Source organism: Pipistrellus kuhlii, unplaced genomic scaffold (assembly GCF_014108245.1).
Source record: "Pipistrellus kuhlii isolate mPipKuh1 unplaced genomic scaffold, mPipKuh1.p scaffold_m20_p_84, whole genome shotgun sequence".
Taxonomy (NCBI): domain Eukaryota; kingdom Metazoa; phylum Chordata; class Mammalia; order Chiroptera; family Vespertilionidae; genus Pipistrellus; species Pipistrellus kuhlii.
In genome coordinates, this window is record NW_023425589.1 from 849,706 (window position 1) to 877,705 (window position 28,000).

General features: G+C 63.0%; 4 protein-coding genes across 14 annotated transcripts in view; 1 reads left to right on the forward strand and 3 right to left on the reverse strand.

The window, feature by feature from the left end:
• Window positions 1-4,848: 4,848 nt before the first annotated feature.
• PTOV1 (PTOV1 extended AT-hook containing adaptor protein) lies at window positions 4,849-12,496 on the forward strand. Of its 5 annotated transcripts, none has more exons than XR_006740769.1 (13): window positions 4,849-4,865; window positions 7,569-7,706; window positions 7,794-7,876; window positions 7,945-8,002; window positions 8,079-8,186; window positions 9,416-9,571; window positions 10,273-10,359; window positions 10,448-10,521; window positions 10,602-10,659; window positions 10,806-10,910; window positions 11,940-12,137; window positions 12,211-12,276; window positions 12,384-12,496. XR_006740769.1 is itself a non-coding variant. In XM_045577158.1 (12 exons), the coding sequence occupies exons 1-12, from the start codon at window positions 5,426-5,428 to the stop codon at window positions 12,220-12,222; spliced, it is 1,248 nt and encodes a 415-aa protein (XP_045433114.1). In that variant the 5' UTR covers window positions 5,261-5,425; the 3' UTR covers window positions 12,223-12,280. The 5 variants fall into 5 exon arrangements, 1 of the variants encoding a protein (XP_045433114.1); XR_006740767.1 differs by lacking the exon at window positions 4,849-4,865 and adding an exon at window positions 5,188-5,596; XM_045577158.1 differs by lacking the exons at window positions 4,849-4,865; window positions 12,384-12,496 and adding an exon at window positions 5,261-5,596 and having other exon boundaries at window positions 12,211-12,280.
• An 87-nt stretch (window positions 12,497-12,583) lies between these two features.
• LOC118712196 (polynucleotide kinase 3'-phosphatase) lies at window positions 12,584-27,938 on the reverse strand. Of its 3 annotated transcripts, none has more exons than XM_036425733.1 (17): window positions 27,933-27,938; window positions 17,865-18,028; window positions 17,224-17,270; window positions 16,574-16,894; window positions 15,615-15,694; window positions 15,483-15,540; window positions 15,289-15,396; window positions 15,022-15,093; window positions 14,473-14,521; window positions 14,331-14,401; window positions 14,024-14,116; window positions 13,847-13,943; window positions 13,695-13,756; window positions 13,505-13,614; window positions 12,983-13,070; window positions 12,811-12,872; window positions 12,584-12,735 (listed from the first exon to the last, which is right to left on the reverse strand). In XM_036425733.1, the coding sequence occupies exons 2-17, from the start codon at window positions 18,013-18,015 to the stop codon at window positions 12,618-12,620; spliced, it is 1,587 nt and encodes a 528-aa protein (XP_036281626.1). In that variant the 5' UTR covers window positions 18,016-18,028; window positions 27,933-27,938; the 3' UTR covers window positions 12,584-12,617. The 3 variants fall into 3 exon arrangements, with proteins under 3 accessions (XP_036281626.1, XP_045433105.1, XP_045433106.1); XM_045577149.1 differs by lacking the exon at window positions 27,933-27,938 and adding an exon at window positions 18,291-18,387; XM_045577150.1 differs by lacking the exon at window positions 27,933-27,938 and adding an exon at window positions 18,151-18,168.
• On the reverse strand, window positions 19,116-27,816 carry AKT1S1 (AKT1 substrate 1). Of its 5 annotated transcripts, none has more exons than XM_036425771.2 (5): window positions 27,672-27,816; window positions 23,749-24,134; window positions 21,717-21,794; window positions 21,456-21,625; window positions 19,116-20,099 (listed from the first exon to the last, which is right to left on the reverse strand). In XM_036425771.2, exons 2-5 carry the CDS (start codon window positions 24,125-24,127, stop codon window positions 19,956-19,958), a joined length of 771 nt encoding a protein of 256 aa, XP_036281664.1. In that variant the 5' UTR covers window positions 24,128-24,134; window positions 27,672-27,816; the 3' UTR covers window positions 19,116-19,955. The 5 variants fall into 5 exon arrangements, with proteins under 5 accessions (XP_036281664.1, XP_036281663.1, XP_045433118.1 ...); XM_036425770.2 differs by lacking the exon at window positions 27,672-27,816 and adding an exon at window positions 27,096-27,241; XM_045577162.1 differs by lacking the exon at window positions 27,672-27,816 and adding an exon at window positions 27,068-27,173.
• IL4I1 (interleukin 4 induced 1) overlaps window positions 24,330-28,000 on the reverse strand; it is a 53,161-nt gene continuing 49,490 nt past the window's right edge. The window contains exon 8 of the mRNA XM_045577146.1: window positions 24,330-24,620. Coding sequence (XP_045433102.1) covers window positions 24,536-24,620 — 85 coding nt within the window. The 3' untranslated portion in view covers window positions 24,330-24,535. The remainder of the gene's footprint in view (window positions 24,621-28,000) is intronic.

Consider the following 28,000-nt stretch of genomic DNA (forward strand, 5'->3'; position numbering starts at 1 on the left):
AGGGGCACATTGTAGGTAAAGAGGATTAAAGTGGCGTGTGTGTGTGTGTGTGTGTGTGTGAGATATCAGACTGTTAGGTTAACAAATCTGTAAATCTCAGAGGCTTAACAAAGGATGGTCTCCCTTCTCCCCGCCCCCCCCACGACAGCTCACTCAGGCGGGGCCTCACGCTCTCACCCCGTAACCAGCCTCCCCATTGGCGTCCTAAGTCCACCATGGCCCAGCGCCCCGGCTCTTACCTGCCTGGGACTGGAAGTGACGCTCCCCAGCCGAGCACAGGGAGAGCAGGGACAACGGTTCCCCAGGGCACGGAACACACCAGCCCCCCTGCAGCTGATCGATGATTCAGAGGCGTGGTGGCCACAGACCCCGGAGCCCTGTGCCCGGCTCTTGGCATGGAGCCGTGAAGATGCTAGACGTGGTCCTTGCCCTTCCCAAGCTCCCAGTCACACCCAGTGACCCCTCTCAGTGATGAGAAAGTTCAGGAAAGAATACGTAGCTTTTGGAGAGCGTGCATCAGCCAGACCTCTTAGACCGGCCGTCGCCACCCGGTGCTCCGCGGGGTCCGAAAGGCTGGCGGCCGCCGTGTTAGACGTTACTTTGTAATTGAAAAAAACAAAACGGGACACCCAAGGCATGGATGGCCTTTTCCACACGCTTGTCTATGTTGTCTTCATGTTCTTGTCGAAGTCACATACACATCCAACCGACATGACCTCCGTTTCCCCTCTCGTGAATTTGATTCAACAAAAGTTGGCCAGATGGGATTCCGGAGAAGGACACGCCTGTATCGGGCAGGCTGGGTTATGTTCTAATGACAACTCCCAGACTGCAACTTGCAGTGGCTCCACACCGCAAAGATGGGTTTTCTCCCTCTTGCTGGGTAGAGGGCTCACTCCTCTGAAAGATCTCAAATGTTGCCCAGGAGTAAAAGTGCCAGACTGAATCCCCAGGTCACTTGTGCTCAGATCTCACTGGCCAGGATCAATCCCGTGACCCCACGCAACCGTAGTGGCCTCAGGAAGTGGACTAGTTTCCATCTGGCTAAGAACATTGAAACAGATGTCTCTAGGTAGGACCAACACCTTTTCAGTACTGGTTTTCCAGTTACCATACAACATATTTATTTAAACTGGACCCACAAATCAGGAGGCATCTTTTCCAGAGTTGGTTGGTTGTTTTTAAGTGACCTGAGAACCTAAAGACACTTAGACTGTGTCTTCCTGGGTTTTTATGAGCTTTTCTGTTCAATCATTCACAGTTGCTTTGCTTGCAGTGAATGTGACATCATTTTTATTTATTTATTTTTTAAAAATATTTTTATTGTTTTTTTTTTACAGAGAGGAAGGGAGAGAGATAGAGAGCTAGAAACATCGATGAGAGAGAAACACCGACCAGCTGCCTCTTGCACACCCCTACTGGGGATGTGCCCGCAACCAATGCACATGCCCCTGACCGGAATCGAACCTGGGACCTTTCAGTCCGCAGACCGACACTCTACCACTGAGCCAAACCGGTTTCGGCTGTGGCATCATTTTAAAATATATATATATATGTATATATATATATATTTTATTGATTTTTTTACAGAGAAGAGAGAGGGATAGAGAGTTAGAAACATCGATGAGAGAGAATTACGGATCAGCTGCCTCCTGCACACCCCATACTGGGGATGTATCCGCAACCAAGGTACATGCCCTTGACCGGAATCGAACCTGGGACCTTTCAGTCCACAGGCCGACGCTCTATCCACTGAGCCACACAGGTTTTGGCAGCATTTTTTTTTTTTTTTTAAAGCAACTCACTTTATCCTTTCCAATGCAGGCAACCTGGTTTGCATATGAACAGTCCCCACATTAATATTATAATGAGCTTGCCAGGACTAAGTTATTAACCTAGGAACAACTGCCACAGACAGCTACTCCTAGGCCGCATGCAGCCTGACTTAGAACAGCCTGCTAGCTGGGCCCCAGGTTCACAGATGACATGAACAGTGTCTTTCAGACTGCCGCCCTGGGTAAGCAAGGTGTTTCCTGTGGCATTCAGCCTGCGTCTTCACGTCTTAACCCGGCATGCTTTCCTTTTGGTCATGCTGGAGCGTGTCCTGGCCCACCGATCTCCTCTCAGACAGCCCTGGCAGTATGTGTGCCGATGGGAGCTGCAGGATGGGAGACACGGGCTAGGTGGAGAGCAGGAAGGACGATCAGGCTGGAGACGCAGCAGGGGCGGAAGGTGCTGGGCCTCGGGCTGCGGTGAGGAGTGTGTTTTTCAGTCTTAGGGCGTTGGGAGGCCAGTGGAGTGTTCCTGTTAGTGCCGTGGGAGACAAGGCTAGCAGGCTGTCATCCTGGCAAGAGATCTTTGGCGTGAACCAGAGAGAATGTGACAGATGGGGATTTCGGGAGATCAGGGTCCTTCCTCCCTCCTGCCGCCAGCAGCTGGGCGTCCTGACACGGTGGTAGCGGGGCCCTGGAGGTGCATGTTGGTACCAAATTTGAAGTCTGGGTTCAGGGATCCCTGTCTCCCCGTTTGGCCGCAATCCAGGACACGTTTGGGGCTGGGCTCCAGTTAGCCCTGGGAAATCCTTGGGCGGGTGGCTCAGTGGATGGAGCAAGCAAGCGTGGAAAGAGGACCCGGAGCGGGGCCTCTTGAAATTGACTGGTCACGCCTCTGTGTCAGGGCCCGACCTCTAAGGGGATGTGGTGTCCCAGTCTCCATCCACACACGTGATCTCTGTACTCATTCATTCTCCTCTCAGAGCCCAGGACGCCCTGCTGCATCTCCTCACTCTGTCTGCATTGCTCAGTCAACATCTCAAACGCACGCAGGGATTTCTGCCTCCCGCCTCCGCCTCCCCAGCCTGCTGCTCCTGCAGTCAGCTCCCTTTCCCTAACAGACACCTCTGGACAGCAGAAACCTTGCCCCCCGCTTTCTCTCTGTACACGAGTCCTGTGGGCTCCGGCTTGAGAATAAGTTGTGACAATGACCACCTCCACTGTGGCTAGCCTGCCTGCCACCCAGCCCGGGCCATGTGTCCGCTCACCTGGATTTTTTTTTAATACATTTTATTGATTTTCCACAGAGAGGAAGGGAGAGAGATGGAGAGCTAGAAACGTCGATGAGAGAGAAACATCGACCAGCTGCCTCCTGCACACCCTCTACTGGGGATGTGCCCACAACCAGCGTACGTGCCCCTGACCGGAATCGAACCTGGGATCTCCCAGTCCGCAGACCGACGCTCTACCACTGAGCCAAACCGGTTTCGGCTCACCTGGATTATTTTTATTCAGCCCTCATCAGAGGACACTTTTTCCGTTGATGTTTTAGAGAAAGTGGGAGGGAGGATGAGAGAGAAACATCAATGTGACAGACAGAGACACAGTGCTTGGTTGCTTGCCGCAAGCTTCCCAACCGGGGCAGAGATCAAACCTGCAACCCAGATACGTGCCCTGACTGGAAATGCTGGGAATCCAGCTTGCAGCCCTTTGGTGCCAACGCTCTAGCCACTGAGCAACACTGGCCAGGGCTCGCCCCGTTTCTTGCCAGTCTCCTTCCTGCCCTCCCGCTTCCACTTATGCCCTACAATAGGGGTGTCGAACTCAATCAGAGAAGGGGCCAAAATCTAAAATCCAGCCTAAATCGCGGGCCGAATGGTTTACTGAACAGTCATAAACTGTCATTGTGATGGAAACGCAGCGGAGTGCAGTGATGACAGCGCGGTGCGGGCCACATTGCAAGGCCTGGCGGGACGGATTTGGCCCGCGGGCCTTGTGTTTGACACATGTGCCCTACAATCTTATTTTCAACACAGCAGCCAGAGGGGTCCCTGAAAAGGTTTTAAAACTTTCAAAAGTTATTTTTCAATAGGCAACTCCTATATATGTTCAAAACTTCAAATCATCTGACATAGTACACTGAGCCTCCTTCCCACGGCTGTGCCCCCCTCCCACTCCCATTTGCTGCCCTGTCTCCTCAGAGCTGACTGTGGATCCCAGCTTCTGTATGTCTGTACTGACACTGTGTGCATGACTCTGCATCCGACGAATGATTTTTTTAAAATGTGAGACTCATTCCCTTGCCTGAAACCTTTTGGTGATTTCCCAGCAAAACGAGACTAAAATCCAAATTCCATACCAAGGCTACAGGGACCCTCCCAGCTTCCACTGCTGTCTCTCCCCCCCCCCCCGCCCCCATGGCCTCCCTTGTTTTGGATTTGCACCCTCTTTCCTCATCGCAGCACGCTCTTCCAGCCGATGTAGAACCACAGGCTGCCCAGAGGTCACTTTCCTGGCTTCTCATGGTCACCATCCCTTGCTCTGTGCCCTTGTTCTATTTAACACATCAAGAACGACTGCGATGTATGTTGCCCATTGGGCTGGGGGCTCTGTGACAGACCTGGTCTGTCGTCATACTTAGGTTTCCCTTAGGGCCCGGGTCTGGCCCTAAGGGAGGCAACTGATGGATGTTTCTCACATCCATGTCTCTCTCCCTCCTTTCCTCTCTCGCTAAAAACCAATTAACATATCCTCGGGTGAGTATTAAAAAAACACACACACAGGGAAACTGAAGCAAGAAATCTTACACAACTAACAAGTGAACAAGCAGCCATTTACCTGAATGAAGGAGGGAATCAATGAATGGTCCTGCGGGGCGGCTGCGAGGAGAGGCGCAGCCGAGGCGTGAGGGCTGTGGGCGGGGCCTAGGAGCGGGGCCAATGGGCGCACAGCTGCGGCCCACCGTCTCCCCAGGCCCAGACGGCCGCGCGGGGACCGCTGGGAGTTGTGGTCTGCCGACCTAGCCACGTCACGGCCTTCAAACCTTAAGTCCTCCCCTTGTGCATGGTACGGTCCGTATCAACAAACCTCTAGGTAGGTTCCCTCGCCCGAAAGCCCGTTTTTCCTTACTCTTTCCCTGGAATCTCTCGCAGTCCCCCGCCTTCGCGGGTCCGGGACTCCGGCTAAAATCTCCCGGATCCCGCCCCCCACCCGGAGCCAATTTGGTAGCGTCCTCTACGTTTATCGACTCCCCCTCCACCCGTTGGTACAGTCTCGGCCAGGACACCCCCCCCCCACCCCCCGAAGTGTTTTCCCACCCGTCCCCTCGGGTCCTCCCGCCCTCGCTGGAGGCCCCGTGTGTCTTCCAATCGCCTCGTTCCGCGCCCGACACACCCTCTCGCTCCCGGAGCCCCCCGCCACGTCTTGGTACACGCCGGCCACGCCCCCTCGGCGCGCTTGGTACGCGCCGCGCTCCCCCCGCCCGCCGCAGTGGTTCGGCCGCGACGACCCCTCTCCGGCGGCGCGGCCCCCGCGCTTGGTACGGCCCGTCCCGCTGCCCCGAGAGCCGCCCCCTCGCGCCCCTCAGTCGGTGGAGCCCGCAGCCCCCTGCGCGGCCCGTGGCGTCCGCACGGCCTGTCCGCCTCGCACCCGTCATGGTCCGCCCGCGCCGCGCCCCGCACCGCTCCGGCGCCGGGGGCCCCCTCGGGGGTCGCGGCCGCCCCCCGCGGCCCCTCACGGTGCGCGCCGCCCGTTCGCGCTCCTGGCCCGCCGGCCCCCGGGGCCCGCAGCCGCCGCGGATCCGGGCCCGCTCGGCTCCTCCCATGGTGAGCCCCCTCCGCCCTTTTTCCAGAGCCTTCCACGGCCCCGCCCCCGGCTCCCGTCTTTGTCCGCCGCCCCCTCTCCTCTGGGGTCTCCCGTGGCCCCGAGGGTGGTCCCGCCCGGGCCGTGTTCCCCCGTGGAAGCCTCGGTGGTTCGCGCCGGGCTCTCCCCTTTGTTGCCGGGGCGGCGGGGGTGGGGTTCGGCGGGGGTGGGGTACGGGGGCGGCGGGGGCGGCGGACGGGGCGGGCCGGGCTCAGGTTACCGCCGGCTCCGCCGCCGCGTTTGGACGGGGCTGGGGGGCTGGTGGTCGGCGCGCGCTTGCTTTCCAGCGGGAGAGTTGGCCCCTCTCCGGACAGGAAATGGGGGGCCGGCGGCAGGGGGTGCGTCGTGCCCCGGCGCCCAGGTGTCGCCCTCGGGGCCGTGGTGCTGCCCGGACCGTGAGGGCAAACGCAGGACACACTTTCCAAACGCGAACAAAGCCGCTCTGGCGGGCCGGCCGCGCGCCCCGCGGAGGTTCCTGCCCGCTGCTGGGCGCAGACCCGCGTCTCGGCTCCACGGCCCCGCCAGGCGCACAGGCTTCCTCCGGTCTCACACCCAGACTCGGGACACCCTGCGAACTTAAACATGCCCCTCCTCCCCCGCCTCCCCTCCTCCCCCAGCATCCCCGGGCTCTGCTGGACCCTAACACCCCCTCAGGAAGCCCTCACCCTTTCGCGTGTGGCGAGGCTTCCCCGTGCAGAAAGCAAATCGGATGTCGAGCTAAGTTTTGCAAACACCTGCCCAGATGTGGGGTTCCCTCAGGGGGCCCCGCCTCGCCTGGGCCTGCCCCTCCTGCTGCTGCGGGTGTTCCTGGCTGGCAGGCACCCCTGGCCTTCACACCCCAGACCAAACCCCTTTGGGTCCTGGCTGGTCACCCTGCCTCCCAGGTCCGCTCGCACTGGCCGGCGTCCCGGGGTCTGTCCGGCCGGCTGCCCCAATCCCCCCCTCGGACACGCTGGGCGGGGAGCACCCCCTTTGCCCCAGGCCTCCCCCTGCAGCTGCCGGGATGGAGGGCACGCTTGCTCAGGCGGTTTTGCTTCTTGAAGCTTCTTTCCTGCCCGTCTTACTGGAGAGCAGAGGACACCTGTGCGCTTCGCAGGGAAGTTGGCGCCCGAGCGATGGGTGGAAGCACCGCCTGTGGTTTATTCACTCGCTTATCTGGCTGCCCGGCCCCCGAGGGAGTGAGCTTTGTCATGTCGGGGCTCCCGCTTCGGGGCTGGGGGCTGTTGGGAAGCTTCCCGTGTTTGCTGGGCGATGTGTTTGGTGTGAAGGTGGCTGGGAGGACCCTCTGCTGGGCTTTGTTGCTGGAACATTCTGTGTTCTGCACACGCAGCTCTGAGACCCTCCAGGCGTCGGCACTGCCGCCTCCACAGCCTGTGTCGTTCTGTACTGTGTGCGCCGGCCCGGCCTCCTCGGGTCAGCCTGACATGGCTGCGACCTGGGGCGCCGGGGGGGAGGGAGGGAAGGAGGGAATGAAGGAAGAAAGGGGGGCGGCAGCAGCCGCGGGAGAGGCTGGCAGGAACGAGGGAGAGTCTGGGCTTAGTCATGAGCTCTGAGCGTGGGCAGGATGGGGCAGCCCAGGGTGACAGACTGACAGACACAGGCCCGGATGGCTTGTGCATGGCGGGGGCTCCATGGAGACCCCGGCCCCAGATAGCTGGCTTTCGAGTTGGGTCTCAGCAGAGGGATCCACTGGCTCAGGCTGGGAGGGTGAGTGGGTGGCGCAGAGGAGGGCTGATGGTGTTCGCTGCTGAGCCAGCGGGAAAGGCCGGAGGGGGCAGGCTGGCAGCGACCTCACACAGGCCGTTAGTGTGGGCTGGGGGCGGACGGGTCAGCCAGGCAGGTCTCAGCCCAGCGGGACGTTTGGGTCTGAACGTTGGGGTGGCTCCTTGGGGGCACGTGGGGAACAGCCAGCTCAGTGGTCCCTCCTCCCCGCAGCCAGGGGCCCGGGTGTTCGGGGCCCTGGGCCCCATCGGGCCCTCCTCGCCGGGCCTGGCCCTCGGGGGCCTGGCGGTGGCCGAGCACCGGCTCAGCAACAAGCTGCTGGCCTGGAGCGGCGTCCTCGAGTGGCAGGAGGTGAGCGTGCGAGCCGGCCGGTGCGCCCGGGGGTGGGGGTGCCCGGTTCCCGGGGGGCTGCCTCTGAGCCAGACTCTCCTGCCACAGAAGCGCAGGCCCTTCTCTGACTCCACCGCCAAGCTGAAGCGGACCCTCCCCTGCCAGGCCTACGTGAACCAGGGCGAGAACCTGTGAGTGCCGCGGGCAGTGGGGGCGGGCTGGTGGCCGGGCCGGGCCCCCTGACCCTCTCCTCCCACAGGGAGACGGACCAGTGGCCTCAGAAGCTGATCATGCAGCTGATCCCGCAGCAGCTGCTGGTAAGACCTGCCCCAGCCCCGAGCCTGCTCCCCAGAGCACCCGCCCCGGGTGACCCAGCTGTCCCCTCGCCCCCAGACCACGCTGGGCCCCCTGTTCCGCAACTCGCAGCTGGCGCAGTTCCACTTCACCAACCGGGACTGCGACTCCCTCAAGGGGCTCTGCCGCGTCATGGGCAACGGCTTCGTGAGTGCGGGGTGGGGCGGGGCGGGACGGGGCGGGGGCCTGAGGGGGGGGGGGCGTGGGGGGGGGGGCGCCTGAGGGCGGGCGGGCTCCTCCGGGCCCTGCGGTGGCCGCTCTGCCCGGACAGCGGCCGGGCCCGGACAGCGGCCGGGGCCCCGCTGAGCTCTCCTAGGGCCCGGGGAGCCGTCTCGGCCTGTCTGTCCCCAGGTCTCAGAAATTCGGTGGCTCCCGGGCTGTGGGTCCTGGGACCGGTAATGGGGTGACCAGGGGGGTGAGCCAGGAGAGACTGGTCTGGGCTGGGGCTCGGCTTGTCAATAAGAGGGTTAAGGTTAACGGGAGGGCTTTTCCAGGGCCAGCGGGAGGCCTGAGTCTTGTCATGTGATTGAGGGGGCGCATAGTAAGTGCTCAGTGAACGGCAGCTGCCGAGGCAGCCGTGCTGGGACGCGGAGGCCGGCTGTCAGGCCGTTCAGCTGGGCCTGGTGAGCGCCGCTCCCTCCCAGGGGTCGTCAGGAAGCAGCTCAGAGACGGTGGCCGACGTGGGAGCCAGCCCTCTGCCGAGGAAGTCCGCAGGGCTCGCTCGGGGGTCCCTTGCAGTCCCTGTTCCTGGGGGGGTGCCGTGTGCCCCGACCCTGATGTCCGCAGATCCCTCCCCCTGTGTGGGTCCTGTCTGACCCTGCACTCAGCCCCTCTGCTAAGGGCCCAGGCTGCAGGGCGGTGGGGTCGCCCTCTGAGGCCTGTCCGTCATGCTCTTGCCCTGGTCGGCGGATCCCATGAGGGAGGGACCATGGGCTTGAACTGGGGACCAGGCTCAGGCAGGTGTCGCAGGAGGGGTTCTCCCCTTTGTCTGACGCCCCAGTGGGGCCGGGTCAGCTTCACGCTCTCCAGCATCCCCGAGAGGGCGCTGGCGTCTCACGGCGGCATTTCCTGGCTGCGCTGTCGGAATACGGGTCACGGGGACGCCCTCCTGGCGGCTGCCCGCACCAGCAGTGTCCTCACAGCTCCACAGGGCGGCGCTGGGCCGGGTGGGAGACAGGCTCCTAGCACACACAGGGCCCAGGGTCAGGGTGGGGGAGCCGCAGGCTCACGCGCTCAGAACGTTCCGGCTGTGCGCCTCTTGCGCTAAGAACTCAGGGTTGACTCGGGGGACTTGAGGCCGGCAGGCTTGGGGGTCAAGGAAGGCACTCGGCCCCCTCAGCAGTGCCTGGGTCCCTGACCTCCGACCCCCCCCCCAGGCGGGCTGCATGCTCTTCCCGCACATCTCGCCCTGCGAGGTGCGCGTGCTCATGCTCCTGTACTCGTCCAAGAAGAAGATCTTCATGGGCCTCATCCCCTACGACCAGAGCGGCTTCGTCAACGCCATCCGCCAGGTCATCACCACCCGCAAGCAGGTGCGTGTGTGTGTGTGTGTGTGTGTGTGTGTGTGGAGGGGGAGGGCCAGCCCGGGGCCTGGTCACGGGGAGGGTGGTGTGAGGTGTGTGTGTGTGTGTGTGTGTGTGTGTGTGGAGGGGGAGGGCCATGCCGGGGCCTGGTCACGGGGAGGGTGGTGTGAGGTGTGTGTGTGTGTGTGTGTGGAGGGGGAGGGCCAGGCCGGGGCCTGGTCATGGGGAGGGTGGTGTGAGGGGTGTGTGTGTGTGTGTGGAGGGGGAGGGCCAGGCCGGGGCCTGGTCATGGGGAGGGTGGTGTGAGGTGTGTGTGTGTGTGTGTGTGTGTGTGTGTGTGTGTGTGTGGAGGGGGAGGGCCAGGCCGGGGCCTGGTCATGGGGAGGGTGGTGTGAGGCTCGCAGGCCCTACAGGGTGACCAGGCTCAGCCATGTGCCCCCGGTTGTGGGCATTTCACAGCGGCCAGTTCACAGGCAAACCCTGTGGGCTCTGCCCTCGGCTGAGGGCGGGTCCTTGTCCTGGGCACGGGGCAGCGTGGGCAGGAGGAGCAGGCCCGGCTCCAGGGGCGTCTGGGGCTGTGGACAGACTGAGGCTGAGAAGCCGTGGCTGGTCTGGGGGGTAGGCAGGGGGCTGGGGCAGGGAGGGGAGGGAGTTGGGGTGCTGAGGCACCAGCCCACCCCCACCCCACACCCCCACCCTGTCGCCCGCAGGCGGTGGGCCCCGGGGGCGTGGCGGGGCCGGTCCAGATCGTCAACAACAAGTTCCTGGCGTGGAGCGGCGTCATGGAGTGGCAGGAGGTGAGCCGGGGCGGCCGCTCACTTGGGGACCAGTGCACCCCCCCAGGCCCCGCCCACTCCTGATGCCACCCCGTGCCTGTCCCCAAAGCCCAGGCCTGATCCCAACAACCGGAACAAGAGGTGGCTGCCGTCGCACGTCTACGTGAACCAGGGCGAGATCCTGTGAGTGTGGGGCCGGGGGGCCGAGGGGGCCGGGGGGGGGGGGGGGCGGGGGGGGCTCTGACCCGGCCCCGTGCCCGCAGGCGGACGGAGCAGTGGCCCAGGAAGCTGTACATGCAGCTCATCCCGCAGCAGCTGCTCGTGAGTGCCCGGGGGCTTCCCCGGGGGCCCCCATGTCCCCTGGAGGAGGAGGGGCGGCTCCTGACGGGCCTGGGCCGGGGGCCTGGCCTGGCTTAGGGGTCCCGGGGTGTGGGGTTCGGCGGGCAGTGTGGACGCCCCTCCCGCAGACCACGCTGGTGCCGCTCTTCCGGAACTCGCGCCTGGTGCAGCTGCACTTCACCAAGGACCTGGAGACGCTCAAGAGCCTGTGCCGCATCATGGACAACGGCTTTGTGAGTGGCGGGGCGGGCGGCCCCGGTGGCACATTTGCTGTGAGCCAGGCACCGGCAGCCCTGAGGCCGTGCTGCCCCCTCACAGACGGGAACCTGCGTCCCCAGGAGCCGCGCGGGACTGGCCCTGCAGGCCCGCCCTCTCCGCTGCGTCTGCGTTTCCGTGGCGCTGGGGTGACCACCTGCCCCTCCTCCCCCGGGGGCGGGCGGTCCCAGAGGGAAACCCCAGGCTCCTGGCAGGCGGGCCGGCGGGGTCTGCTCCCAGGCCGCACTGCTGTGGGCGGGCCTCAGCCGCCCCTCGGCCCAGTTTCGTCCCAGTGGCTGTGGTCGCACTGCGGGTGGCTGTGTGTTGGGGCTGATGTGCTCAGGCCCGTGTGCCCGGTTGGCCTTCTGCCCGCTCCCTGACACGGCCTTGTCACCGTTGGCTCAGGTGCAGCGAGGGGCGTGCACTGGGCTCGCCCCAGGCCGCCTCCTGGAGACGTGTGTGTGTGTGTGTGTGTGTGTGTGTGTGTGTGTGTGTCCCGCCTCGCCCTCCCCACCTTCACCAGAGGTGGGGACACAGCCAGGCCTCCCCGCCGGCTCTGAGGACCTGCGAGTCCTCCAGCTCTGTTGGGCTGTGCTGCTGACCCTGGCCTTGCGCAGGGAAGAGCCAGGGGACTGTGGGGAGCACGTGGCCCTCCCACCAGGGTCCTTGTTGCATTCAGCCTCGTCCCTGACTGGTGTGTGGGCAGCCTCCCCCCTCCCAGCCCACTGCCTTCAGGCATCCCCGAGTGAGGAGCCTCGGTGTCCGGTGTCCTTCCCGGTGAGGCCTCTGCCAGCCTGGTCACTGCGACCCTGACGCTGCCCAGGCCCGTTTCGGGGTGTTCTGTGCCTCTGCCCTGTGGCGCCCCCACAGCAGGTGCCGGTGCCCTGGGCTGCTCCGTGTCCCCGAGTGGGAGTGACAGGCCGCGGGGACAGCAGTCGGGCGCACTGGGCTCAGCGCCGAGGGCCGCCGGCCTGAGGGTGAGCCGGTGACACGCCCTGTACCCCCAGGCGGGCTGCGTGCACTTCCCCTACAAGGCCGCGTGCGAGGTGCGCGTGCTCATGCTGCTGTACTCCTCCGAGAAGAAGATCTTCATCGGCCTCATCCCCCACGACCAGGGCAACTTCGTCAACGGCATCCGGCGCGTCATCGCCAACCAGCAGCAGGTCCTGCAGCGCAACCTGGAGCAGGAGCAGCAGCAGCGCGGGGTGAGGCGCGAGGGCTGAGGGCGCGCTGCCTCCTGCGGCCTGGCCCGCTGCTGACCCCGCTTCTTCCCTGCAGATGGGGGGCTAGGGCCACCCGGCCTGGGCCCCGCCAGGAGTCACCGACGAGGCCCCGGTGGCACTGGTGAGTGGCCGGGCGGGAGGCGCACCCCGTCCCCTCCCCTGAGCCCTGCAGCCCCGAGTCCGGGGAGCCAGGCAGGGCCCACCCAGGTCTCCCTCTGCGCGTTCCAGGTCAGATGCTCTGAGCGGGGGCCCTCGGAGCCTGCAGCTGCCCCCCGAGACGGAGGACAGCGCCCCGAGACAGTGCCATCATGTATGTTCCCCAATAAAGTCTTTTAAAAGCCCGGCCCCTGTCCTCAGCGCCCGCGCCAGGAGGGGCCCAGTGCGCCCCGGGGCGCGGCCCCCCTTCCCAGCAACGTGCTGGCCAGGCGGACAGGAAACGCGTTTATTGGGGGCGGGGGGGGCTCAGCCCTCGGAGAACTGGCGGTACAGGCGCTCCAGCTGCGGCTCCAGGCGCAGCCGGAAGGGGATCTCCAGGACCTCGGCGAAGCCTTCCGCCGGCGTCGGCGCCTTGAACTGCTTCCTGGTGGCAGAGGGCGGTGAGGGCAGGCGCGGCCCAGCCCCGAGCCCCCCCTCCGGCCCACGTGGCCGTGCCTACCTGTAGCCGAACATGACCATGTCAGCCACGTGGGCGTGAGAGGAGTCCGTCATCTCCCGGAACTGCGGGCAGAGGCGGCCGGTTAGGGGGTGTGGGGGGGCAGGGGGGTGGGGGGGGCAGGGGGGTGTGGGGGGGCAGGGGGGTATATGGGGGGGCAGGGGGGGGCACTCACCCGGTTGTTGTGGCGCGCCTGCTCCAGGGAGGCGCTGAAGAGGAAGCAGCGGCAGGGCACGCCCGCCTCCTGGGCGCACTGGATGTACCTGGGGGGGGGGGGGGGGGCTGGTAAGGGGCCCCGGGCTCCACACACACACACACACACACACCCACCACCCACCCCACACACACACTCACATCATACACACACACACTCACACCCACCCCCACACACACACCCCCACCACACCCACACACTCACACACACACACTCACACCCACCACCCACCCCACACACACACTCACACATCATACACACACACACACCCACCACCACCCACACACACACCCCCCCACCACACCCACACACTCACACACCCACCACTCACACACACCCCCACACACACACACACCACACACCCCCCTCACACACACACACACCACACACCCCCCTCACACACACACAAACACCCCCCCACACACACACACTCACCCCCCCCCCACACACACACACACACGGGCCTCCCCGGGGCCCCGGCACCTGGCCCTGCTCGCGGGGTCCGGGTTTGTGTTGTCGATCACGACCCGCTTCCTCTGCTTCAGGGCGGCCTCACAGGCGGCCACGCAGCGCTGCCAGCTCCCCAGGGTGTCCTGGCACAGGGAGCGGCGGGTCAGCGCGGGGGACGGACAAACATCCACGGGGTGGGCCCAGGGGGGGAGGGCGGACCCACCCTGTTCACGTGGACGTAGCCTGCGGACACGAGGTGCTCCTGGAGGAAGGTGGACTTCCCGGCTGGGGGGGGGGGGGGACACACAGTGTTAGAGCGAGCGCAGGGGGGTCAGAGCTCCTGGGGGTCGGGGGTCGGGGGTCAGGGCATCTCACCCCCAGGAAATCCCACGGCGACGACCACCTCGGGGTCGGAGCTCAGGAGGGAGCTGGACTCGGGCAGGTAGAGCGGCCCTGAGGAGGGGACCGTCCTCTGGGGACAGGGACGGACAGACGGACATGAGGGGGGCCCTCCCCCAGCATCCCCCCCCCACACCCGGCCCCGGGCCTCACCGGGTCGAAGGCTGGGAGCTCGAAGCCGGCCGCCGGCCACCTGAGGAAGAACTCCTCCGGGGAGGCGAAGGGCAGGCCCAGGTTGAGGGCGAACTGGGGGGAGGGGAGGTTAGGCGGGGGTGGGGGCCATGGTGGGGGGGTGGGGGGTGCTGGGGGGGTGAACTGGTGGGAGGGGGAGGCTAGGCGGGGGTGGGGGTACTGGGGGGGTGAACTGGGGGGAGGGGGGAGGTTGGGCGGGGGCTGGGGGCCGGGGTGGGAGTGCTGAGGGGGGTGGGGGCCGGGCTCGGGGGTGCTGGGGGGCGCTCACCAGGCGGTCTGCACAGGAGAAGTCTTTCTTTTTCCGATCGGGGGCCCAGTTGGCAGGGCGTCCAGCTGCGTCTGGAACACAGAGGGCACATCAGCCTCAGGCCTGTGTGTCCGACCCCGTCAGCCCCGTTCCCCCACCTTACCTCCCACGAAGACGCTGTCCCCGACGGAGACGGGCACGCCCTCGTTGGCCTGGGGGGCAGACAGCCGCCTGAGGAGCCGCCCACGCCTGTGCCCACCACCCGGTGCCCACAGCAGCAGGCGCATTCCCCTCTCCGCCGGCAGAGGGCGCCGCCCCTCCTGTGGACGCCCTCCCCCAGGCCCGAGGGCTCCCCCGGGCGGGCCCTGCCTGCGCCCACCGGCCGCCCTAGCACACGGCTCGGTACTGGCTCCTGTGACTCCGGCCCGAAGGCCCATCAGAACCCACACACCCTCCTGGCCCCCTCCCACCGGAGCCTCCGCCCCAATGGCACCGCAGGCAGACCCCCGGCCCCAGGGCCAGGCTAGGGGGCTTCAGTCCGGCGAGCGGCTGAGGCCTGGCCCGCCCGCCCCTCAGTGGAGAGCACTGGCCTCCTGCCTTCGTGAGGCCCAGCGCCAACGCGGAACGGGAGGAGGGTGCTGAGGGTGCTGGCGCGGAGGCTGGGCGGGGGTGCGGGGCTTCGCGGGGAGACAGTGATGGGGGCGTGGCTCACCTGCTCCCGCAGGTGGTCCCACATGCCCGTCACTGGCTTCCGGTACAAGCCGCTGTGCGTGGCCACCAGCACCTGTGGACGGGGGTCAGACACCGTTCCTCCTCCAGCACCGAGTCCTTCAAGGTCATTCAGGACCCCAGGGGCTCCACCTACCCTCCCCACCAGGACAGCTCCCACTGCCCCAAACTTGCCACTCACGACGGGTTTCTGTCCCCATAATCCCACCCGGGACCCGGCCCCTCCCCGCGCAGCCCCCGGCAGCTGTACCTGGAAGGGGACCCCCAGCTTCCCCAGCACGGCCTCCACCTTGGCCTTGAACTCCTCTGCCGACAGCTTCCCACGCCCGATGCCCATCTGGTTGGTGAAGATCACCAGCTGGGGAGCAGATGGGTATCTCAGTGCCCTCACCATGCCCAGCCCAGCCTGCCCAGGGCCGGACACACACACACACACACACACACCTTGTAGCCGTCGGCGTCCAGCTCCCGGAGCTTACGTGGGATCTCCGGGTACAAAATCCTGGGTGGGCAGGAAGGTGGCAAAGTGACCCAGGGCCGGAGGGAGCCTCACTCACCCCCTTCCCTGCTGATCACCTCCAGTCGCTGGGGCCGGTGGGAAAGACCTTCCCGGAGCGCGTGGTGATGAGGGTCCCGTCCAGGTCAAAGCCGGCCACCTGGCGCCGCCGAGAAAAGAACAGTGACCTCTGACGCCCTCACTCCCAGGCTGGCACACACCGACCCTGAGGCAGGGACTGTGACCTCTGTCACAGGTGAGCCTACACATACATGACGACAGGCACAGCGAGGTGCAGCCCCAATGCCTGAACGCAGAGCCCAAAGCCTTCCCTTTCCGGCTCCTATTCTCCCTACACACTCAGTATTCCCATCTTTTTAAAAAATTTTTAAAAATATTTTTTTTATTGATTTTGGAGAGGAAGGGAGAGGGAGATAGAAACATCAATGATGAGAATCATTGACCGGCTGCATCCTGCGCGGCCCCTGCCGGGGATCCAGCCCACAACCCAGGCCTGTGCCCTTGGCCGGAATCGAACCCGGGACCCTTCAGTCTGCAGGCCGACGCTCTATCCACTGAGCCACACCAGCTAGGCTAGATTCCCATGTTTACAACGGAGTCCATCTACTGCCCTGACCATCTCCACTTGAAGGGCTAATAGCCGTGTAAATGAGACAAGGGCTGAGTGCTGTTGAGACGTGAACTGCACCTCCGGCTGCGCCACCTGGTGTTTATGCATTCCCCATTTACTGGTGAGAAAAAAGGGGCTCAGAATGTGGTGCAACAGCAATTGGATTAGGACCTCTCTGGACCTAAGAAATACTCATCATAATAGCTCCTGCTAAAATAAGCCCAATCGTTGCTATGGCTACAGGGTGGTTACCATGGATCAGGCAGGCGTGGATATACATGGATTCCCCCCCATGCTTACAACCACCCCGGAATTTATCCGGTCCATTGATTAGAAAAGTGGAGGCTCAGAGAGGTTGAGTGACCGGCCCAGGGACACAGCTCCCTCAGGTCCCAGCGTGGCCCTCACCTTGCTCCGGGCCTTCACCCCAGGTGCGGTGAACACCAGCAGCTTCTCGAAGGTCTCCCAGCCAGGGGACGACTTCCGCACTCGCTTTTTCTGCGGTTCCTCCTCCTCCTCCTCCTCCTCCTCCCTCTCCTCCTCGGTTGCGGCCACCGGAGGGGTGCCGGGTGGAGTATCTGGCTGGGATTCTGGCACGGGGGCCTCTTCCCAGCGCAGGGTGAGCGGGTAGAGGCCATTGACCAAATACAGCGTGTCCCCCACCCCCAGAGAGCCCTCTGACCCCGGCTTCAGCTCCTGGGTCCCCACAGTTGAGGGGTTAACTCCCAGCTGCAAAGGAACAGAAAAGAGCTGGGACTGGCTCCACCGTCCTCCCCCTTCACCCCCCAACCTCCAATCAATCAACCCAGGAGAGGGCTTGCCTTTCTCTACACGCCAATCAGATCCCTAAGCCCCGCCTCTTCCCTGTGCCCCGCCAATCGGCGTCGGAAAGGTCACAGGCGCGCGGTGTTGCCCAATTTAAATGTAGATGCTACCGCACTGAGGCGGGCAACACCCGGGACTTCCTTACGGGGCACACCTGCTTCCCTTCCAGCCCAGGTCCCACCGGGCCTGCTCCTCCCCGGCCCCACCTGCAGACATGGCCGAGGAACCGGTACCTGTTTCACAGCCACGGTCCGAGCCTCCGGGTCTGCGACCAGCTCCACTGCGTGTGGAGAGGGTGGAGTCAGGCTATGCCTCCCCGTGGGAGGGCACCCCTCATTACCCGGGGGCATGGCCAGCTTCAGGCCAGAGGATGGCGCTACAGCACCGTTCATTTCTAAATGGGCTTGGCTCACTCCTCCACATGCAGTCACCAGACAAGGGCCGTAGGACGGCCTGTGGCGCTGGTCCTGGCCTAGGGACGGGGCGGGCATGGTTCTGGAGAGAACTGGCTTCTCTGTCGAGCAGCATGGCGGGTGCAGGGCTGGGGCTTGACCCGTTATCACTCGCCCCTGCTCAGCAGCATGGACTTCCCGCCATGAGATCGGCGCTCCCCTTGACAAGGGTCGCAGCCTGACTCGGCCGCTCATGGCGGCCTGAGCATCCTTCTCTGCCCGCTGACAATGCCCCCGGGAACCTGCATCCCAGGCCAGACACGCCTTTTCCTCCTGAATGGTGCACCTGCCAACCTCAGGGCCGGCCGCACCCTACGATTCCACCTCCTGGCTCTGCAAATGTTCTTTAGGGAACTGACGGTGCATCTTTCGCTCCGGAAACAGGGCACACTTCTTTCCGCTCGGGCCCCGGCCCTGCCTACCTTGGTTTCTGGAGCACTTCCGGTCGGTAACTTTGGTCAAGGGTCCCCGGCCCAGGACCAGGGCTTGCCCGCCCGTGGGCAGGAAGATGGGGGGCACTCCCCCGGGGGGGCTCTCCAGCCACAGGTGGCCCCTGGCTTCCATCCCGGCCATCCTGGGCGCCGGCCTAAGGGCAAGCAGGTGCATGTTTGGGTGGCAAGTCGCTTTCAGTGGCTGCAGGAAGTCCCGCCTCCTCCCGTCCCTCCACCAGGAATTCCCTCCAGCCGCTGAAGGCTCTGGAGATCCCACCCACTCGCCGGCCCAGAGCTCGCGCCGAATCCCCGGGGACGCCAGCCCGGGTGGTGCTCGGGGAGCGGGGACCCCTATGTCCCAGGGCAAAGGGCAAAGGACAAGGACCTCGCGCGCTCCCGCCTGGGCCAGACGCTCACCGTGCTCCGCTCACTCCCTGCGCCTGCGGCTCCTGTTTTGCGGGACGGAAATGCCAGGCCCTGCACGAGGGGGCGGGGCCTCAGAGCTCCTCCCGCGGCGGAAGCCACGCCCCCTCAGCCCTTTAGCCCCTGCGGTCCCGCGGCGGCCCTGACCTCCGTCCCTCTCGCTGCAGTGTGAGGCTCCCGCCAGTAGGGGGTGCTGATCCTCTGTTGCAGATTCTATTTCCACCAAGAAGTCTAGCTTTCATTCCCTTTGCTGGAAGTAGTTGCGAGTTTTCTTCCCCGTTTAATGAACATTGGCAATCGAAGAAACCCTTACCCTCGACAGAACCCCTACTTCCGATGCTGCGGTTTTCTTATCTATAAAGTGGGAATGACCGTTTCACTTCGTGGAGTTACTAGGAAGATTAAAGAAGTTAAACCACGTAAATAACGTGTTTGGGTGCTGGTTAGCCCTGTGTAAGTCTTGCCCAGGGCATGCCTCCGGGGGGTATCTGAGGACCCAGCCCTGACTCTGGCGCGGGGGCCGAGGGTTCTCTTAACTCCAGCTCTTGTGGCAGAAAACTCCCGGGCTCGGCAGGAGGCATCCGGGCTTTGCTGGGGACTATGTCGGCTCAGTCAAATTCCGGTTTCAACATTCAGCCCCCTCCCTGCCTGCCCGTAAGACTGGGGGTCATGGTAAACGGGACTCCCATCGCATGAATGTCCATTTTTTTATCTGTAAAATGGGGACAATTCCTACTTCCGACTTTATAGAGACAATGAGATGCTGTTCATTCGACTTCAGAAAGTTTGTTGAATAAACATCCACAACACATTTCAAGCTCATTTAACAGAGGTAAGACTCTTTAATCTCGGAGCGCTCCTCCCAACACGCGATCCCCACCCCCCAACTCCCCCGACATCAGGGCCGGAGAGCGGGGGCCCCTGCCCCCCACCTTGGGTGGACAAGGGCCCTTTAAGGCACCTGTGGGGGAAGGGGAGCGGGGCGGGAGCTGGTAACGGCCTGGATCAAAGGACAGGCTTCCGATTGGCAGGCTGCTGTGGGACGGACCCGTGAGTGTCAGACGCCGGGACAGGACCGGGCCGTCCCTGAGGCCAGAGACCAGTTGTCAGGACTTAGTAAAAAACAACAACAAAAAAACGGTCTTAGCCCCAGTAGTGTCAAGAACCTAAATTTAAGGCCACAGGCTAATCCTGGGCACAGAAGGGCTTGGCCACGCCCCCAGGAGGCAGGACCCAATCAGGTAGGAGAATCTAGGAAGGGCAAGTGGTGACTGGCAGATTGGCGTAGACCTTCACAGGGTTCCAGCCAATCAAATGAAGCTGCCCGGAGCGCCACCACCCAATCCTGGGCGTTGGCTACGCTTCTGTTAGAGCCAATGCCGTGCGAGCAAAGCCCTTGTCGCTAGGCAGAAAACGACGCGACTCCACCCACTTAGGGTTTAGAACTAACCACTCCCGATTGGAGAGCAAGCCAGTCCCTTAATGGAAACCATGTGTCGCTGGGCAGGAAAAGGGGCGACAGCCTGTGGGCACCGGACAGGCCCCACCCCGCGCAGAAGGGGGTGGGAGGCTGAGAGGGATCGGCCTCCGATTGGCGGGCCTGGGGGCAGGGCGTGTAGTGTAGGACGCGGACACTGGGCCAGGAGGCTCTCCTGGGCCTCAGTATTTCCGGATCAGCTTCTGGAAGTCGCTGGTGTTTAGTCGCGGTCGTGGCAGGTCCCCGAAGACCTGGGTGTCCTCGGCCTCCCGCATCACCAGCGCGCGCATGCTGGCCGCGATGCGGTCCAGGTCCGGCGAGGAGGGCTGCGGGAGGACATGGATGGTCAGCACCCTCAATGGCGCCCCGTGTCCCACCTCAGCTTGCAACCCTGGCAGTCTGCCTGCACCCCGGGCTCCAGGGCCCCTCCGAGTACTTTCCCCCGCGATGCCCATAGCCGCAAGGCCCTTCACCCTGTGTTGCTCCATATAGGACCTTCCTACCCGTCCAAACACCACCTCCTCCAAGAAGCCTTCCTGCCCCTCCCCCCTGCTTGGCCTGGACCACTGCGTCCAGTTCCTTCTCACAGCGGAGTGCTGCTCCTCTGCTGACATCAGGCTGGGCGCCCCCAGAGGGTCTCACTCTAAGGGTTTGGGCCGGAGATCAGGCATGTGCCACCCCCTAGCTGTCCACGGGGACCTCACCCCCCCGAAGGCTCCAGTCTCCTCCTCGGAGAAAACCCACAAGGACAGCTCAGCGAGGGCGGGCTACCACGTGGCCGGAGCGGTATGGAGGGTCCCTCTCCGTCAGCCTCCAGCTGAGGGTCCTGTCGTTCTGCCTGCAGTCCCACCTCGTCCACCTCCCTTAGTCCCTGCACCCCAAGCTGGGCCTGGCCCCCGGCAGGTTGAGGCCACCGACGCCTGTTCAGAGACCAGCCCAGGCGGGAGCTCAGGCCTTGAACGCTGTTCATGAACAGTGTCCCCGGGCGGCAGCCGCTGCTGGACCCGCCAGTGTGTGACTGCGGCCACTGAGGAGCCAGGGGCCAACCTGGGACCAGGGCCTCCGCCCCAGCTCTGCCCGACAGACTGAGGCTTTGAGGAAGTCACATGTACTCTCGGTGCCTCGGTTTCCCCTGCTTCAGGAGCTTCAGTGAAGGGGTGACGATGACCCACCCCGGCCATCCCAGAAGCTGCATACCGTGTTTCCCAGAAAATAAGACCTAGGGCATGGAAAGATAAGACATCCCCTGAAAATAAGACCTAGCGCAACTTTGCGAGAAAAAATTAATATAAGACACTGTCTTATTTTCGGGGAAACAGGGTATGTAGGATCATACAGGAGGAACAGCAGACAAGGGTGTGCAGATGGAAGGTGATCAGGCCCCTCTGAGCCTCAGTTTCCCCAGCTGGAGGGGATACCAAAATCCTGTGCCTGCGTGCAACATGCATTCCATACATGGGGCTGTTCCTGGAAACAGAACAGCTCATGTCTTTCTCTGCAAGAGTGGGGCACGCTGTGAGGCCGTGGTAGTCAGCACTGCGTGGCTCTGGCCCGAGAACTGCCTGGTGAGGGGGAGGTACGATTGATCCCATGAACTGTGGCGCCCAGGTCTGAGGACTTCCCGGAGGAGGTGGCTCTGCGCCCTTCCCACCTCCCCCTGCCCCCTCCCGTTTGCCCCTCACCGGCCCGTTCTCTTCATCCGATGACCGAGCTTCTGTCCTCTTTTCCTTGAAGGTCCAGATGGGCACGGACACAGGCAGGGACCGGGCGTACTGCTGGGTGGGCAGGGCTGAGGCCGGGGGCACCGCGTAGGCGGACAGGCTGGTGGGGGTCTCCTCGCTCAGGCTGCCGTCTGGAGAGAAGGTGCGCTTCACCTCTGTCCCTGCCTCCGTCCAACTCCCGCCCGCACCCCACCCCGGGCGCGGGGACAGCGGCACACTCACCGTCCGTGCTCTCCGGGTCCGACTCGCAGAAGGGCGGCAGGTCCTGCAGCGTGGCGTCCTCGTCCATCACGAAGAGCCCTGCGCAGGCGGGACAGGCTGGCCCGTCAGTCACGCCTCCAGCCCCCTCCCGCTCCCTGCACTGGCCAGGCCCTGGCAAACCCCGGGGTTCCCTCTGCCTCGAACACCCTGCCGCTGCTCATCTGCTGGTCATCTGCCGGCTATCTGCCTGGTTACCCGCCGGTTATCTGCCTGGTCATCCACTGATTATCTGCCTGGTCACCCGCTGGTTATCTGCCTGGTCACCCGCTGGTTATCTGCCTGGTCAACCACTGATTATCTGCCTGGTCACCCGCTGGTTATCTGCCTGGTCATCCACTGATTATCTGCCTGGTCACCCGCTGGTTATCTGCCTGGTCATCCACTGGTTATCTGCCTGGTCAACCACTGATTATCTGCCTGGTTACCCGCTGGTTATCTGCCTGGTCAACCACTGATTATCTGCCTGGTTACCCGCTGGTTATCTGCCTGGTCATGCACAGAAACAGATCTAGTTTCTATCTGTTACACTCTCAGGTGGAAGCCACTGGCTGGACAGAAGTCTGGAAGGCAGGAGTGGGGAACCTGTTTTCTGCCATGGGCCATTTGGGCATTTATAACATCACACAGGCCGTGCAAAATTATCAGCTTAAAAACTAGCCTGCTTGCCCTGGCCCGTTTGGCTCAGTGGATAGAGCATCAGCCTGTGGACTGAGGGATCCGGGTTTGGTTCCGGTCCAGGGCATACGCCTAGGTTGCGGGAGTAGTGGGCCTACAGGGGCAGCCAACTGATGATTCTCTCTCATCATTGAAGTTTCTCTCTCTCTCCCCCTTCCTCTCTGAAATCAATAAAAATGTATTTTAAAAAACTAGCCTGCTGTATTTGACCAGACATCTAAATAATTCACCCCAAATGCCTGGGCAGGGCCAGACCAAAGGATTTCTAGGGCCTAATGCAGCCCGTGGCTCACATTCCCACCCCGGCGGCAAAAGGTCTGTTGGGATGAGAGAAATATAAGATGATTATGATTGCTGTCATTGCTTGACATAATGGAAACCTGAAGGCACGGAGGGTCAGCCGTCTGCCTGAAGTCCCAGCGAATCCAGGGTGTCATGGCATCTGAACTCAGGCCACATGGCTCCAGTCTGTGCCCTTAACCCTGTGCAGGCTTCGTCCTCACAGCAGTGAGGCGGCCAGCTATTGACAGTAACAAAAACAAACGGGTGACTCCTATTTACTGAGCCCCCTGCAAACTCCTACTCACTCTTCAAAACCCTAACATTACAGTCCAGTCTCTGGGAAGTATCCAACCTCGAGATTCCCCCTGAAACTGCCTGTTGCTCCCTCCCCTGGCTTCCTCAGCTGTTGCTGGCATCCCTGATTCCCCTTTAACGCCGATCCTGTCCTCATAGGCACCAGGCATCCCGATTTGAAATAAACCCTGTTTTGCTCGTGATTCCAGCTCGGGAGGTTCCCCACCCCCAACTCCACAGCTTCTACAGGGCGAGCCTCATGCCGGTCTCCAGGCCTCTGGCTGGACCGGGAGTCCCAGGAGCTGGCAGTACGTCTGTGTCCAGCACCGCGTAAGAAAACTGAAGCTCAGGCCTGACCAGTTTGGCTCAATGGATGGAGCGTCGGCCTGCAGACTGAAGGGTCCCGGGTTCGATTCCGGTCAGGGGCATGTACCTTGGCTGTGGACACATCCCCAGTAGGGGGTGTTCAGGAGGCAGCTGATTGATATTTCTCTCATCGATGTTTCTAACTCTCCCTCTCCCTTCCTCTCTGTAAAAAGTCAATAAAATATATTTTTTTTAAAAAGAAAAAGGAAGCTCAGAAAGGGAAAATGACTTGCTCAAGGTCACAGGACTCACAGGCTCTGAGACTCCAACCTCAGGGCTCAGAGACAGCCAGTCCCTCCCTCCCCCGGAAAACCTACTGTGCAGGCAACTGGCCAAGCACAGAGCCAGCCCAGGCCCCGGCGTCTGTGCCTCTCACCTCCGTTATCGCTGACGCCCAGCCGCTCCCCAGAGGTCTCCGTCTCTGTCAGCTCATCCTCGTCCTCCTTGTCTTCCTCCCTGGGCAGGGCAAGCTGGGCCGGGCTCCCTGCCAGGCCGGGTGGCTGAGGTGCTGGCGGGGGGCCGGGGGGCCGGGCGGCAGCGGCCGCCCTGTGGGCCAGGGCGATGTCCTGGAGGCAGTGGCGGGCAGCCTCGGCCAGGGCCCCGCGGCCGTGGGCGGCGTAGGCGCAGGGCCCCGGGAGGGGGGGCGGGGGGGGCGCGGCCGTCAGCAGCACCAGCTCCATGCCCGTGTGGGCCCGGAAGCGCTCAGCGGCCCCCACCACGGCTTCCCACAGCTCCTCCGGGCGGCCCGACGCCATCCGCGCCCTGTGGGCAGAGCAGGACAGAGGGGCTGAGGCCGGGCTGACTGTGCCCTCAGCCCCAGGGTCCACCTGTCCCCAGACACCATCCCCCCTCCCACCTGTCCCAGCTGAGGACAGGATCTCCCCGCAAACCCACATCCCCTGCAATCCCTCCCCATCCAAACCTCAACCCCCAACCTCCCCCCCCCCCCCCCCGACCTGCCCTGGGAGCACCGGCCACAGGGGAGTAGGGAGCACCGTGCGGCAGGTCCAGAGGGACAGGTGCTGTGTGAGCCACATGGGGTGCAAGTGGGATGCAAACACCTTGAGAGCCATCGGCGGGTGATCACTTGTTGGAATATTTTAGGCACTCTGACTAAATTAGTGAAAACAAACTTCAGCTGCTTTCTGTTTACTTGGCGTGGCTTATGGGGATTTTGAACTCAAGTATTCTGTTTGTATTATATTTCTACGGACAGCGCTGTCCTGACCATCCAGCCTCTCCTGGTGCCTCCCAGCCTCAGTGCGGCCAGCACACGGCTCTGCAGGGGTCCTTCTGGCCTGGAGCTGCCCCCCTCCCAGAACCCCTAGGACACATGTGTCAAACACAAGGCCAGCGGGCCAAATCCGTCCCGCCAGGCCTTGTAATGTGGCCCGCACCATGCTGTCATCACTGCACTCCGCTGCGTTTCCATCACAATGACAGTTTATGACTGTTCAGTAAACCATTTGGCCCGCGATTTAGGCTGGATTTTAGATTTTGGCCCCTTCTCTGATTGAGTTCGACACCCCTACTAGGACAAGGCCACAGCCCCTGCAGGCTCCAGGGGCCTTGGTCAAGGTGCCTTCCCCACCTCTGGCCCCTGGTCTGCCATTTGCTTGTCCTCCTTCCCCTCACCTCTGAACCGCGTCACCCCACACCTGGCTCTGGGGACTGATCTGAGCGAGCCCATCCTAGGACACATCTCCTGGGGAGCACTGTCTGGACCCCCACCCATCTCCCAGCCTGTGGGAGCCCCTGAGGGCGGGCCGTTGGGCTCCTCGCTGAGCCAGCAGCAGGCCTGGCTCAGCAGACAGACCTGCGGGTGGGGCTGATCAGAAAACGGTGTGCGAGCTTCCGTCCGCCCCTGGGTTCAACCCGGAGCCTTCTGTCTTTTCTACAAGACTGTTTCTGTCCAAACCGATTTGGCTCAGAGGAAGGGAGAGGAACAGGGAGTCAGAAACATCGATGAGAGAGAGACATCCATCAGCTGCCTCCTGCACACCCCCCACTGGGGATGTGCCCGCAACCAAGGTACATGCTCTTGACCGGAATCGAACCCGGGACCCTTCAGTCCGCAGGCCAACGCTCTATCACTGAGCCAAACCGGTTTCGGCCAATAAAATATACTTAAAGAAATAATAATAAAAAAAAAACAATGTTTCTCAAAACCAAGGCACCCGTTTGGCAATAAAGATATGCTCCGTAGAACAGCACCCGGGCTCACCCTGGCGAGGCCACAGTGAGAGGCAGCCAGCTTCTGCCCCGACAGGCCCCGGAGCCCTGCCTCGGGCCAGGCAGGGACCTGCGTGCGCCACCAGCCCACCCTCTCGCCAGCTCTACAGAGAGGAGCTGTGTCACCCTTTACACGGGCAACTGAGGCCCGGGGAGGGTCTGCGTGGGGACCGGGGGGAGGGAGGGGGCCCCGCTGGGGAGGAGCGCTGAAGCCAAACCCTTCTCTGAACACCGGGATGCCGCCCTGCCTTCCTGGCGAGGAAAGGTTTATGATCTCCTAGTCAAGCTGGGGAGTGAGGCTGAGAGCTCCCGGCGCTGGCCTGGAGGGGCACAGACAGAAAGGGTAGACAGGAACCTAACAGCAGTGGCAGATGCTCCGGCCTCGCAGCCACTCCACCCCGCTGAGGGTGGAAACGGAAGCCCAGGGCCGGGAAATGACTGGTCCAAGCTCACACTGCCTCGCAGCGCTGCGCCTGGTGTCCTCACTTCCTGGGGTCACCAGAGTTAAATTCCTCTCTGTCCTAGATCTTCACTGAACGACCGGGCTGCAAAGAGGGCAATGGGGGTGAGGGTCCCCCATCCTAGAGCATGCACAAAAAGGGAGTTCGAGGCAGCCCTCTCCAGGAACTCTCTGGAGTCAGTCACCCACGAGGATAAAGAAACCAAGACTTGGGGAGTCTCCAGTCCCTACAGCTTCTGGAGTTAGTCCTGCCCCCTTCCAAGAGCTGAGAGATGGAGAACCCCTCCCCTCAGAGGGAGCAGTTTAAGATCAGGGAGAGAGGAAAAGGAGGTGAGACCTGTCCCCCAGGAGGGCAGAAAGAGGTAAGGGGGTCGGCCTCTGAGGTCAGGAGGTGAAGAAGCCGACTCCAGGAAGAGGTGAGGAAGAGGGAAAGCCCCCCCAGGAAGGAGATGCCAGTGGACCCCGCTCCAACCACCTGTGAAACACGGGCAGTGCCACCCCCAACCTCCCGCTCCGAGGTGGGGGCGCTCGAGGATGCACCCGTAGTCCGGGGGGGGGGGCCGGGGCGGTGAACGTCTGGGGCCTTTCTCCGCCGCTCAGAGGCCCAGAGACGCCCCCAGCTCCCCCGAGGCCAGGGAAGACCCACTCCTCCAGAAAGAAAACAGGAAGTCCCGCCCAGATGGGGGGCAGCGCCGGAAGTCCCGCCTTCACAGGGGTGAGGGCGCCCCGAGACAACCCTCCCCCTCCCGCCCCAGCACCCCCCAACCCTAGAGACCAGGTTCACAGGCAAAGAATCTTAATGGACCTGAAGACCGGAAGACAAGACTGTCTAGGCTGTGCCTCCGCTCACACACGACGGCTCATGCCCGCGGCCGCTCTCCAGCGCTCAGCGCGGGGTCGCCGGACGACCTCTGCCCCTTGACATCCGCAGGCTCTATCGCTCCCCAGAGCGGCTCGCCCTCCCCGCGCCCCGCGCCTCGGGACCGCCAGGTCCTCCCCGCACCGTGGCTCACAACGCCGCCTCCACTCACGTGCCCGGAGCCAGCATGGCCGGCCTGGCGCCGTCGCCGCCCTCAGAAGACATGGCAGCGCCGAACGTCACTTCCGCCCGTGGACCCGCCCCCACGCCGCACGCTCCGCCTCCTCCGCGGAGGCCGCCCGAGACAAAGATGGCGGCCGCGGGGGCTTCACCGGACTTCAGAGGAGCAGGGGCGAAGCAGAGTGCTCGTAAGAAAGATGGGAGTGACCACAAGAAATATGGCGGACTGCATATGGACCACATCCCTCAACTGATTATCAACCTTTTCCACAAAAGAAGAAAGCAATGCCCGCTAAATGACATGTATCATCTGACCATCATGAATACGGGCTCTCCCTCAGGCCTATCCCCTTCGGCACCGAGACTGGCAAAGATCCAACACGCCAGCCTTTCTTGCTTCGGTTTGCCCAACTTCAATATGGCAGCCAGCCCAGAATGAGTTCTCTCAAGCGGTGGTGACTCGTGGATTCGTCTGGGAGCGCTTCGTTCCCGGGGATATGACGGGTTCATCCCGTTAACCCGAATCCCTCAGCGAGGTTAAAGTGTTCCGATGTACAGCTTCTCTCACCTTCTTTTCCTTTCTCGGTTTCTCTTTTCCAGAACCTCGATTCGTGCCCTGCAGAGGGGAGGAGACTGCCCCCCATTAACGTGGCCTCAGGTGACGGTCCTTCCCGTGCCCTCAAGCAACATGGCGCCTCTATGGCTTCGATGCCAGCACTCAATATGGGGGAAGGAGTGGGCGTGTCTGTGTCCGGGCGAGGGGGCGGAGCTCCAGGGGCCGCCTCCTTGTTTACTTCTTGTTCGGGATGGCGGCACTGCGCCTGCGCACCCTCGCTCCGCCTCTACCGCCTGCGCCAAAGGCCTGAAACCCTCGTGACTGAAACTCTCGTGGTTCGA

Bases quoted from the DNA above. Each gene is read 5' to 3' on its own strand.
- PTOV1 (XM_045577158.1), top strand. From the start codon at position 5,426: ATGGTCCGCCCGCGCCGCGCCCCGCACCGCTCCGGCGCCGGGGGCCCC. The intron at 5,597-7,568 runs GTGAGCCCCCTC...TCCTCCCCGCAG, and splicing joins CCCGCTCGGCTCCTCCCATG to CCAGGGGCCCGGGTGTTCGG. The intron at 10,522-10,601 runs GTGAGTGTGGGG...CCGTGCCCGCAG, and splicing joins GTGAACCAGGGCGAGATCCT to GCGGACGGAGCAGTGGCCCA.
- LOC118712196 (XM_036425733.1), bottom strand. From the start codon at position 18,015: ATGGCCGGGATGGAAGCCAGGGGCCACCTGTGGCTGGAGAGCCCCCCC. The intron at 15,695-16,573 runs GTGAGGGCCACG...CGGCGGCGCCAG, and splicing joins GGGTGAAGGCCCGGAGCAAG to GTGGCCGGCTTTGACCTGGA. The intron at 13,615-13,694 runs GTGGGTCCGCCC...TCCCTGTGCCAG, and splicing joins GCTACGTCCACGTGAACAGG to GACACCCTGGGGAGCTGGCA.
- AKT1S1 (XM_036425770.2), bottom strand. From the start codon at position 27,148: ATGTCTTCTGAGGGCGGCGACGGCGCCAGGCCGGCCATGCTGGCTCCG. The intron at 21,795-23,748 runs GTGAGAGGCACA...CCGCCTGCGCAG, and splicing joins GGGCGTCAGCGATAACGGAG to GGCTCTTCGTGATGGACGAG. The intron at 20,100-21,455 runs GTGAGGGGCAAA...GTCCTCCCGCAG, and splicing joins CGGATGAAGAGAACGGGCCG to CCCTCCTCGCCGGACCTGGA.